The sequence below is a fragment of the Electrona antarctica genome (genome assembly GCF_951216825.1).
Source record: "Electrona antarctica genome assembly, chromosome: 6".
Taxonomy (NCBI): Eukaryota; Metazoa; Chordata; class Actinopteri; order Myctophiformes; family Myctophidae; genus Electrona; species Electrona antarctica.
In genome coordinates, this window is record NC_136811.1 from 52,300,343 (window position 1) to 52,313,437 (window position 13,095).

The window sequence follows — 13,095 nt, forward strand, 5'->3', positions numbered from 1 at the left end:
AGGAAGGAAGTGATGTATCGCACATGTATTGCCAAGAGTAAACTTAAATGATAGGCCTACTCTATTGGCACTGTGTGTGCAATTATATGATGTTATTTTGAGTGGATTTCGCACCAGAAGTCAGAGTGCGGTGGTTGCGAGAAAAGCCATTTATTGGTATTCAGAGAAGGAACCTTTAAAAAGAGGCATTTCACTGCACAATGTAAATAAAAAAATCACACCCGTGTGAACTGAGTGGTGCAGTGACGTCACACACTAACCATAGCAACCATGCTCACCTGTACAGGTACCACGTACAGGTACACGGGTACACGTACAGGTACACGGGTACAGACAAAGCTGGATGTTGGAGTGGTTTGCACCACTCAAATACCTGTAGGCCTATACTTTTAATTGTAAAGTGACAAACTAAAATGACAAACTTCTGTCAGATACTGTCATGTCTTTCAACTATGTAAATATGCAGGGGCTGAGCAGTATGGACAGTTTTTCTGTGTGCAGTGTGTGTGTGGTCATAGTGTGGCTTATAAACGAACAACCAGTTAAAACCACACACCTTCCTGAATCCTGTAACATTGAAAGGTAGCCCCTAAATCATAACATTAGCCAGCTGCTGTTGGTCTACTACACATTGATGCGTTTGTTGTGTAAAAAATAAAGCTCAAAAGACCAATTTCGCCGCCGGGGAGTGCTCGAGACACTGCAGTGACGCACGCAAACTGGACAACCCGAGTAGGGTTGGTCAGTGCCGGTCACTCAGAACACCAGGGGCACAGTGCACTAGATTTTCAAACGACAAAAGCACAGAGTGCACTGAATAATGTGTTCAGTGGCAGTGCGAATTTTCGAATGCACCCATTGTGACTGGTTAGCTTGAAGATCTGCTATTTTTGATCAGCTGAACCATATAAAATAGTGCTTAAGTGATCAAAATGAGGAAAATACACTCATATCACAATATACTATGATATCCAAAATCCCAGATATAGCCTATCTATAGTCTCATATCACAATATGGATGATACATTGCCAAGCCCATAAAATATATTAATTTAGTTTTCAATTTTCTATCGGTATAGATACCGATCAGATAGAGAATCATATATATAATATAATAATAATAATAATAATAATAATAATAATAATAATAATAATAATAATAATAATAATAATAATAATAATAATAATAATAATAATAATAGGGCAGTGGTTCTCAAAGACAAGTGGGGTCCTGGGACCCTCAGGTTTCCTTGATGGGGTTTAAAATTTCTTGTCTGAAAATAGCCAATCTGCACGCTCAAACAGGTCAATCTTGTAGATCTGCTTGTAGATCCTGCTAAAACAGTGTTCCCTTCAGAATAGGGATGTTGGGGTTCAAGTTCAAGAGGTTAATGTAAAAAAAAGAAAAATCCTATCACAAATATTTGTGTGATACAGTATAGGGGTCCCCACATAGGCCTACATTTGGTGGGCTGTCCCCAGATGACAGTGAAGCGACAATGCAAAGCCAAAACCACACCAAAGGTTCGGGTTGGGACAAAACGTTTTTTTAAGGTAGACCACACCAGTGCAACTCATTTGCAACTCTGGGTTGCAATTGAGTCAACAAGATGATTTGCTGCCTGTCCATCTATCTTTAAGCAGAGACAGTTTTCAGGGGCAGGAAAGAGCTCACTTGAATCAACACAGTCAATATGTGTTTCATCCAGTAGAGGGAGCCACACACAACATGACCAAGATTTGATCTAGTATAACACGTAGCAAGCTGTGCACTTACATGGAATGGTACAAAGTTACATTGTTTTTGCTTACTTTGCAACTGTCTGTTGTCTAATTGGCTACCTTGCAGATGGAGTAGGTTTTTATTCAGTGTTCATTATATGTTTAGGATGTTGTATTTCAGTTCCTTTAATATGCAACTCTCTGGCTTAAAGGATTCTCTGACTGCTAGTATTTCCATAGTGTACCAAGTTCACATAAATACCGTACTGTGCACGTGTCCCTGATGCTCGTGCAGTCCCTAGCTGTTCCCATCGCCCGCCCCCAGGGACGGATCAACCCCCACGCACGCCCCATGGCCTTTTACCTAAATTGCATACTGTAGCCTATAACAGGTATACCTGATCGAGGAGGAGGCCTTTATTAAGCTGTACAACAGCCCTGCCTTTTTGACATATACCTTTGAAGGAGTACCACTACGGATGACTGGTGTAGACAATGCACAGGATTGGAAAGAAGAATTAGCCGAGCCACGCCAGAAACAGTGTGAGTAGGAAGCTATGCTATGTATGTAACTATGTATGTATTTAGTATTATAAAATCTAAAATGTACTATGTACTGTTATTACCATGTATCTTATTACTTTTCCTGATTGTTTTGTATGCATTTTATTTTATGCAGCACTTCTTAGATTAGACGTTGAAACAACGTCTAATCTAATAAAACAACGTCGTTTCAACGCCTATATATAGACGGTCTATATATAGACGTTGAAACGACGTTGTTTCAACGTCTAATCTAAGCCTAGATTGCTAAAAAAAACTTTCATTTTTAGACTATTTTTACCCCATTTTTCATTTTTTTCATTTAGATGTCTAAAAGCCGAAAATTGCTCAGTGGGCCAGGAGCCCTTTTCAGGGCCTCAAAACCCAGTACCGCGCAGTCCAGTTTCCCTGAGCCTCCCCCCCCCCCCCCCCCACCCCATTACAAAAGGTTGGAACTCGCCCTGGCAGAATGGCAGGATACTTTATGTTATAGAGTGCATATGACTCGAGGCCATACAGTCACTCAAACAATTGCAACAATCTATAGTGTGTAATTAGGTAGCTATGTTGACCACCCCGTTCCAGGCAGGCAGATACGTGATCATTGTCCCACCATTGTACTAAGAACAGACATACGCCCAAGCTCGACAAATAAGAAGCAATACAGGAGGGTATCACTCATTTGTCGAGGTCCCGACGCCAGAAAATCTCTCTCTCTCCCTCTCTCTCTCTCTCTCTCTCTTTCTCAGCACACAACCTTTATAGCTAACATACTATATTTTACCATCACATACTGTATTGTACTTACTATTACATTGTGATATTTGATAGGCCTGATAACTATTGTTTTGGTTGCCTATCTTGTTATGATTCAGCAGCTATACAGTATAACTATGGTCTGATCCCTGTGCACACAGGGAGTACCTTACCTTGAGACCCCATAGGAAGAGTAGCTGCTGTCATGTACAGCAAGCTAATGGGGATCTAATATATGAAAAAAATCACACCCGTGTGAACTGAGTGGTGTAATATAGCCTGTCTGACGTAATGAAATCATGTCTGACGTAATGAAATCACACCCGGGTGAACAGGGTGAACATAGCAACCATGCTCATTTTTTCTGCACAAACAAAGCCAGTTGTAATGAAATCACACCCGGGTGAACAGGGTGAACATAGCAACCATGCTCATTTTTTCTGCACAACAAAGCCAGTTGTAGGAGTGGTTTACACCACTCAAAAAACACCAATATCATATCATGTACATTAAAAGCATAACCATCACGGCTAGAATATTGCCTCGACTCCTATTGCCTCATCAATAGCTGATTGATCCAGAATTCCACAACAATAGCCATACCCATAGCCTGGAGAGTCGATTGCTCTATGACCACCGTTTCAAATAAGTTCTGTGAATTACAGTATCTCTCGTCTTCCTCCCACAGTCTCAGCGACACAGAGATGTTATGGAACAAGGTTTTCCTGGTTCTAGTGGCTGTCAGTATGGTCACCCTCCTGCTGATATGGTGAGTGATCACACTGTGCACTCCTGCAACGAACAACTTGTCATTCACACCAGTGTTGATTGTGTATCGAAGTTGTATTGCTGACGGTCAAACGGTTCATGAGCTATGCCTGTTCAAAGTTTACATTTTCAATTGAGTGCTATAGCGCCACACTTTGGCCAATGGTTGTGGGCTTCGCGTCTTCACCGTTTGGCATAGACCTCTACCATATTGCCAGAACTGCAATAAGTGGCGGAAGAAGGAGAAGAAGAAGGAAAAAATACATACAAGTACAATAAGCCTTATTGTATGCCTCATCAATAGCTGAATAGCTGACAAAACAAACAGTACAGGACAACAACAGACATGAGACACCATAGCTGTTTATGCTATGGTGTCTCATGTCTGTTGTTGTCCTGTACTGTTTGTTTTGTTTGTATGTTTTAAACCACTACTTTGCTGTAAACCTAATTGCCCTTCTGGGACACTAATAAAGACCTTGAACCTTGAACTTGTATGTATTTTTATACAATAAGGGCCTATGCTCCCTTATTGAATAAGGGAGCATAGGCCCTTCGGGGTTTGACCCGACTGTGGCTCAAGAGGTAGAGCAGGTCGTCCAATGATCCATGGGTCGGCGGTTCGAATCCCGGCTCCTCCTGGCTACATGTCAAAGTGTTAATGTGTGTGTGAATGGGTGAATGTAATGCACAATCTAATAATTGTTATTTTTATTACAATAAAATTAAAAGAATAAATACAATTAAAATAATAATAATAAAAAAGAAAATCACAGAGCCCGAGGCTCGGCCCGGCCCGACTAATTATCGTGCATTTTGGGCCCGACCCTACCCGAAAATGTCGGGGTAGGGTCGTTTCGGGCAGAGATTGAGAACTCTACTGAGGATCGACGGGACAGTTAAGTCTGGCAGACATTGTTATAAGGCAATTAATTCAATATAAATGCTCTCCCTCCAGGACTATGAATGCCTTTGGCCATTCTCTATCGCCATTCTCAACCAACCACCTGAAGCCCAAACAGACCAACGTGGTTTTCTTGAAGACCCACAAGACGGGCAGCAGCACCATGCAGAACCTGCTGTTCCGCTTTGCCGAGCGCCACAACCTGACTGTGGCGTTCCCCAAAAAGGAATGTGGCTACATCTTCTGCTACCCACGCTCCTTCAACACCCGATTCGTCCACCCAGGCACCCTGCCAGCCAACATCATCACCCACCACATGCGCTTCAACCATGCTGAGGTGCTAAACTTTTAAACAGTGCTTTCATCTCAATGAAAAATGAAGCATGCAAGCAAGCGTGCATGCAGGCATATCTTTGACATTTGGAACCATTTTCATTATTTTGAGTTTGTATCAGTCAAAGATTGTTGTCCATTGTAGACTTTGTCCGGCCAACAAATCGCTTTCAAGCATAATAGTCTGGCAGCTTTAAGTAGAATGCTTTAAGTAGCATGTGACGTGTCAAACTAGGGGGTTCTAATGGTTGTCAATCCATGCCAAGCATTTGTGCATGAGCGTTTTGCACAGAATACACAAATATGATGAGGTCAGCACATTTAGGCAAAAAGCCTGTTGGCTGCCGGACTATAATGTATTCAACTGACATCTACAGTATAAGACACCTCTCTTTCTCTCTCATCAAGCCACATGCTGCACAGTTACATCTACAGTCTTTCTCTCTCATCAAGCCACATGCTGCACAGTTACAGTTGGGTGCCACCGATATTGTCCCTTATCATTTGACCCATTTAGGCCTGACCTCAACATTTTAAAAAATCCTTCTAAATCCTCCAGTTTTCTGAAATAAATATTTTCACGATTTTTCAAAAATAGCAGACCTACAAGCTCGTAGTGTGCCACTCGGTGGCGCGCTATGAGCTTGTAGATCTGCTATTTTTCAATAGCTAAATTATAACAATGTTTAAAACACCAAAAGGGGTTCCCGCCCAAAATGGGTTAACTGTCCTTTTGCGCAGATCACGCAAACCTCAGCAAAAAGAAAAGGACAATATCGATGGCCTCCAACTGTACATCTACAGTGTTCATGTATCCATTTTTAACTCACAGTGTTCACCACCACATGGAGTGCAATGCTCAGTCGGTTGGATACGCCATTGTCCAGAACCACCAGTGGTCCATAGCCTTAGGCTCTGCTACTTTCGCTTTTAAATCTCACATGGAACTCAGACCAGCCTCTCATCTTTATATTAGTGGAAATCTCAAGAACGTTTGACCTACTCACCAATACAAAGACAGGTTGTGTCATTAGAAAGCCTACTTTCCTTAGTGGACGCACTCTGAGCCCCCCACCACACGTATAAACGGTACCTTTTGGCCAGAAAGGGATTTTTTTTCACCAGAGGAAAAATATTCTCTGAGGCAATTCACTCTTCGCTAAGTCCCACCCAAGCCCGTTCTTGGCCAATACCACGTTAGCGACGGTTACTATGTTAGGATCCTGGTCACGCTTTCAATGCTGGTCATTGTAACGGGGAAACAGCGCTCAAAGTCAGTTAGCACATAAGCGAACACAACAAAAGCTGATTCTGACAGTTTATGACATCAGGAAAACTCATGCCGTTTTATTTTCGTCTTTTGATAGATTTATAAAGTAACTATTTTGGTTGGAGATATAGCCTACAGTGAAGCGGTTCTGGTGTTCCCAACTCTCGTTTGTAAACAAGTCGCCATGCTGTTTGAGATGCACCCAGCTGCAGTCCCAGACATTTCTCCTAAAGTGTCTCCCTCAAACACATCCAAAATTGTGTATGGTGTTTGCGACAAGTGGACGAGATCAAATACATTTGTTTACATCCAACGGCCTGGATCATGGATGGTAAGCCTGAGACCGAGGCTACTTCAGAAGTGGGTGTACAGATTTGGACCAATCAGATCGTTTTGTAGGCAAACCGGAACTTCTTTCCACACAAACTTGTCAGGGTTGCCAGGTCTGCTTATTTCCCGCTACTTTTGGCTTAAGGCTAATAATTAGTGTATGTAATACATTACCAAAACATTAATTATCATAGACATAGGCCTACATAGTATTTATAATGATGAATGCATACAATATTTTTATTATGATTATATATGGTCATATTATTGTGTTTGTTTTGGCTTGTTTTTCTTGATTTGGCTTTAAGAGTTGGCTTGTTTTTGGAGGTGGGTTGGCTTATTTCTCTCACACAATGTGGCAACACTGAAGTCATAACAAAAACAAGGCAACGTTGACATTTTGTATTAAAAATAAAACCACATGAGTTTTCCTGATGTCACAAACGGTCAGAATCAGCTTAGTGTTCTAAAAGAGTGACTTTGAGAGCTGTTTCCCCGTTACAATGGAAGTCAATGAGAGCCTATTTTTATTTCTAATATGTACTATTAAACTGCACAACGGAGCGAAATAATTCATGGAACGGACTAGTTTGCTCATAACAAGGTAAGAAAACAAACCCTCTTTCTGAGGTCCACACATGCTGTACAGCAAATATATTTATTGACACTGCTTAAACATTTTGACCAGCATTGAAAGCGTGACCAGGATCCTAACATAGTAACCGTCGCTAACGTGGTATTGGCCAAGAACGGGCTTGGGTGGGACTTAGCGAAGAGCTAATTCTCTGGGCAATATCGGAGGGCGCATTGGAGTAACTAAAAGTATTTTTTTCCCGGTGGAAACAAAATCCCTTTTTGGCCAAAAAGTACCGTTTATACGTGTGGTGGGGGGCTCAGAGCAGGCCGCCTTTGTTTTGGTGAGTAGCAAAAACGTTCTTGTTATTTACGCTAAAGAGGAGAGGCTGGTCTGAGTTCCATGTGAGATTTAAAAGCGAAAGTAGCATGAAAATGGGGAATGCATAAACCCACCCTGGTATGCAATACCCGTTATATCCACTGCCGCAGCGGATTTAACTTGCATCATTCCCAAGTAGACCCTATAGTTTTATACAATTTCAGGATTGCTTCTCTTGTCTAATCTTGTTAACTTGTTATTATAGTGGTAATGTTGTGTTAGGTGCACAGTGGCAGGCAAACTTTGTGTTGTCTAAACATCTGTGGTTCAGTGTTGATTGTGACAGCAAATGTAGATTTTAGTTTTAGTCATAGTCTTATGAATAGTTTCCATTTAGTTGTATTCACACTTTAGTCACGTGGAATGTTTTAGTGTTAGTCTAGTTTTAGTCGACTGATCTACACGTTTACACGCTGCAACGCGATGTGAGCTTGTAGATCTGCAATTTTCAGCATGCAACCAATTAAGTACACTAGTCCCTTCCTAATATTTTAGCCTAGTTTTTATTTGTTGGCGAAATTGTCAATATATTTAGTCTTAGTTTTAGTCATTATAGCTTAGTTTTCATTTAGTTTCCATTTAGTTTTCATCAGTGAAAAAAGGTAGTCGTCGAGCATTTGTCTTCATAATGAGTCGACAAAATCAATACTGCTGTGGTTTTACTTATGATAATAACACGTATTGTATGTTGCAGGTGCGCAGGCTCATGCCGATCAACACCGTATACATCACCATCCTCCGAGAGCCCGCTTCCATGTTTGAGTCATTGTTCACATATTTCAAAGAGACGTGTGAGATTTTCAAGAAGACTCCCTCCTTGGAGGCCTTCATGGAGGAACCCCAGCTGTACTACCAGCCGAACGAACCCAACAAGGGCGTGGCCGCCCGCAACTGCCTGACCTTCGACCTGGGTGGCGACAAGGACCGGCCGGCGACAGACGCGGCGTACGTCCGCGACTTCTTGGCGAAGGTGGATCGCTCCTTCTCCCTGGTGATGATCGCGGAGCACTTCGACGAATCGCTGGTTCTGCTCCGCCGCCTGCTGTCCTGGGACTTTGACGACGTTCTGTACGTCAAGCAGAACATGCGCACGGCCGGCTCCAAGCGCACAAGCCTCGCGCCGGGCCTCGCCTCCAAGATGCGCGCCTGGAACTCCCTGGACGTACAGCTCTACGACCACTTCAACGCCTCGCTTTGGCGGAAGCTGGCGGCCCTCGGCCCGGCCTTGGTGGCGGAGGAGTTGCGCCTCCTGCGGCAGGCCCAGGAGAGGCTGATGCAGAGCTGCTTCGGAGAGCGGAAGCTGCAGCTCCGCTCGGCGAAGCAGATCAAGGACACGAAGCTGCGACCCTACCTGAACGACAACAACGTGGACATCTTGGGCTACGACCTGCCGGATAATGTCAGCCATGATGGCTCGTCCAGCCAGAAGGTCCAGAAGCTCTGCCTCAGGCTGATCACGCCGGCGTTGCAATATTCAGATCTTCTCCGGGAAACCAGTTAGTCCATGGGCCAGACCAGAAGTGAGGGACATTTTTGGTGGCAAAATCTATTTGCTACCATTTTGTTTGTTGGGTCCATATAAGTACTTTGAGACATGATAGCATTTTCAAATGAGTAGCTTTAATACTTTTTTGGGACAATCATTGTTTCCCCATTAACTCCCATTATATGCAGAGTAGGATTTTGTGCAGTTTACTGTAGATGTTATATGTTACAATTAAGTTTATTCACACTTATAATTATACACACACACAAATGCTATGACATACATGTTATAAAAGTATATAAACATGTAGGCCTATAGTAATAAATTAGCATAATTGGCTAAATATTCCCCAACACAAGAAATGACTATAACTTTGCTTTACTTAATTTAGAAAGGTGAGTCTATGTTTGTGATGTATAGAAATTAATCTGTTACCATGGTGCAATCATGCCACCTTTTTAATTTGCATAATTTGCAAAAGTCGAAATAAGGACATTTCTACATTTTTCACATTTAGTCAATGATTATCTTAGTCTCTCTTAGACTCTGAGGGCCCTATTAAGCAAGACGAAAAACCCATGCGGTAATACAGATTTCGCCCTCGCTCTGCGCCTTTTCGTATTATGGAAGCCGTGGTGAGCGCTCACTCATATGGAATACCACGTTCCTGCATAATTTAGCATTGGGGGAGTGTCCATATGTTAATTATTTTCGCTTTGCGCTACTTGCTATTAAGCCCCTTGACCTAAAAACACTCAGCGCATACCGATTCCGCCTGGGTCTGACCACGTCTTAAAAGCAAAAAGCACTGTTTGATTTTACACTTGAGCGGCTCTGGAGTGCTGCTGGAGTGTTGCCATGTCTGTTTGCTGTTTATTATAAGCGGCTTCTTTTTCTGCAAAGTTGCTTGTAAATATTGGTAGTTGTGGTTGCTTTTCTTGTTTCTAAAGTGCTTATTTGGGCTTTTCTCCTAATGTTGTTTAAACCAGTGATCCTCACACAGCGACATTCCCATGTCAAGGACCCCCAGATGAATGCATTTGCCCAACTAAGCCAGTGACCCCCATGACAGATTTGTGTTTTTAAATGTTTCAATAACATTTTTCAAAAATATTCTTATTGTCACTTTTTTCAAAGATTACTTTTGAAAATAGCAGATCTACCAGCTCACAATGCATCACATTCATTCATTAAAACAATGAACTCTGACTGCAGGGGGATATATATTTATAATGATCATTATAACAATGTGCAAGAAAATATGTAAAAAGAAGGAAGAACTTTATATTTGTGGACAATCAAAATATGCTGGAAATTTTAATGTGGTGTCATTAAAAGGAATCTTGATATGGCAGACTCACTATCTAGAAAATAAAAACATGGCACTTCATTTAAAATAGGTTGTAGACCCCTGTTATATGCGATTCTTTTGGGAGTATGTTTATAGACCTATTTACTTGTTTCTATGAGACATGGCAACAGCGAGCTTTCTGGCTTTCTCGTTGAGATTATGAAGGGTCATATATCGCTCATTTCTAAACCTTTTTTAAAAATTAAAACATCTCCATAATCAATGGGAGTTTGCTTTCATACGCTGTATCACACCCGACTCAATTCTTCAATAAAATGCTACGAGCGAAGACCATAACATTGGGGCCGCAGCAATACGCATGGCGCACGTATGGCATTTCAACTCATTTCGTCGTGACTCGAATGAAATAAAATAAAATAAACATTATTTTACTGGTGTTTTTCAATAGAAACAAATAAAGAGCGTGTGTGCAACAGTCAGTGCATATACGTGCATGCACTATAGGCTATATTTCCTCCTTGTCGGGATGGTGAGCTGAGCTCTTCACAGCCCGTTTGTCTTTCATATTATTCTTATAATATTTGATATTATAAACACTCATGGTTCTCTCATTTCTCAGCCGTTTTTTTAAATTTAAAAATCCCCACATTCCTTAGGAATCTTGCTTTCATTCGCTGTATGGTATATGGTTCTATTTTTATCGAATTAAACAATATCAAACGAACTTGTATGTTCGGGGTTAGACGATTCTGGGAACATTACGCATGGATTGCCAATTTGCCAGCCAATGCTGCGTATCTACTCGCAGTTCCATTCCGATCTGAAAGGTATAGGTAGGTGCCATTTCAAAGGCTTAGTTATTCATTTATGAATCAAATGAACTAGAATAAAGATTTTTACAGCTGTTTTTCATGCTTAGAACAGAAACAAATTAAGTGATGATGTGCGTATATCTCCCTCCCTTAGCATATGGCTGCGCCGCTGTAATGACTTTCCAATGAACACTGCAAGTTACTTAACAAAATAGAGACATAGGCCTGCAAGCTATGCACATCATGGCTGTGACAGCTTGTGGATCTGTTCTTTTGAGGCATAAAGGTGACAGCATGCAGTGCAATAGGAATAATTAACCCAAATGTGACAAAGTCATGTCATGTCTATGGTGCCAGTCTGCAGAAATGTAATACCACTTGCCGAAAAGGGCGCATTCCATGAGGACATCAGCTGGTGTCGTAAAGAGAATAGTACGGACATGTTCATTGGGTAAGCCTCAAAACTCCCTGAAACACTCCCATGACTAATTCAAGGCCGTTTTGCTCACACCACGGGGTGTCGAAAGCGCTTCTTACCTGGCCCATAATTGTAATATGACATTGCACACGCCCCCACGTCTTAAAAACTGTAAAATTATATGTAATTAGATTCCACTTGCTTAATAGGGCCCAATGTGTCCTGTCTCTATGAACAGGTTGAAAAGTATCTTGCCACTAATAAATTATTGTACGAGTTCCAATCTGGCTTCAGAACATCCCACTCCACTGACACATGCCTTCTCTATTTGAGCGACCACATCAAACAAGAGGTGGACGCTGGCAAATACTGCGGCATGGTCATGCTGGACCTCCAAAAGGCTTTTGACACCGTGAACCACTCCATACTGGTTAACAAGCTAAAAGCAATTGGTTTCGATAGCACATCAGTGAGCTGGATGCAATCCTACCTGGAGGGGAGAGAACAGATGGTGGAAGTGAACGGAACACTGTCCCCCCCCCTCCCAGTGAGCTGTGGCGTTCCACAAGGAAGCATACTAGGGTCTCTACTGTTCCTAATTCCGTGTTTTTCTCTGAGAAAAGAACACAACAAAATAAAAACGTTTCTGCTATTTTGGCAAACTTGAATGGTGGTGTTGTATTCAGAGAAAGGAAGGAAGTGATGTATCGCACATGTATTGCCAAGAGTAAACTTAAATGATAGGCCTACTCTATTGGCACTGTGTGTGCATGCAATTATATGATGTTATTTTGAGTGGATTTCGCACCAGAAGTCAGAGTGCGGTGGTCGCGAGAAAAGCCATTTATTGGTATTCAGAGAAGGAACCTTTAAAAATAGGCATTTCACTGCACAATGTAAATAAAAAAATCACACCCGTGTGAACTGAGTGGTGCAGTGACGTCACACACTAACCATAGCAACCATGCTCACCTGTACAGGTACCACGTACAGGTACACGTACGGTTACAGACAAAGCTGGATGTTGGAGTGGTTTGCACCACTCAAATACCTGTAGGCCTATACTTTTAATTGTAAAGTGACAAACTAAAATGACAAACTTCTGTCAGATACTGTCATGTCTTTCAACTATGTAAATATGCAGGGGCTGAGCAGTATGGACAGTTTTTCTGTGTGCAGTGTGTGTGTGGTCATAGTGTGGCTTATAAACGAACAACCAGTTAAAACCACACACCTTCCTGAATCCTGTAACATTGAAAGGTAGCCTAAATCATAACATTAGCCAGCTGCTGTTGGTCTACTACACATTGATGCGTTTGTTGTGTAAAAAATAAAGCTCAAAAGACCAATTTCGCCGCCGGGGAGTGCTCGAGACACTGCAGTGACGCACACAAACTGGACAACCCGAGTAGGGTTGGTCAGTGCCGGTCACTCAGAACACCAGGGGCACAGTGCACTAGATTTTCAAACGACAAAAGCACCGAGT

The 13,095-nt window shown here is 42.0% G+C and overlaps 2 protein-coding genes across 2 annotated transcripts in view; both read left to right on the forward strand.

Moving 5' to 3' along the window:
* Positions 1 to 13,095, forward strand: part of LOC306925145 (scavenger receptor cysteine-rich domain-containing group B protein-like) — a gene marked incomplete at its 3' end in the record, with an annotated part of 797,673 nt that overhangs the window by 314,846 nt on the left and 469,732 nt on the right. The window lies entirely within an intron of this gene.
* On the forward strand, positions 1,365 to 9,082 carry LOC306925140 (galactose-3-O-sulfotransferase 3-like; the record flags this gene model as incomplete). The annotated part of the gene is made up of 4 exons (XM_079503822.1): positions 1,365 to 1,387; positions 3,710 to 3,790; positions 4,748 to 5,030; positions 8,276 to 9,082. 4 exons carry the CDS (start codon positions 1,365 to 1,367, stop codon positions 9,080 to 9,082), a joined length of 1,194 nt encoding a protein of 397 aa, XP_079359948.1.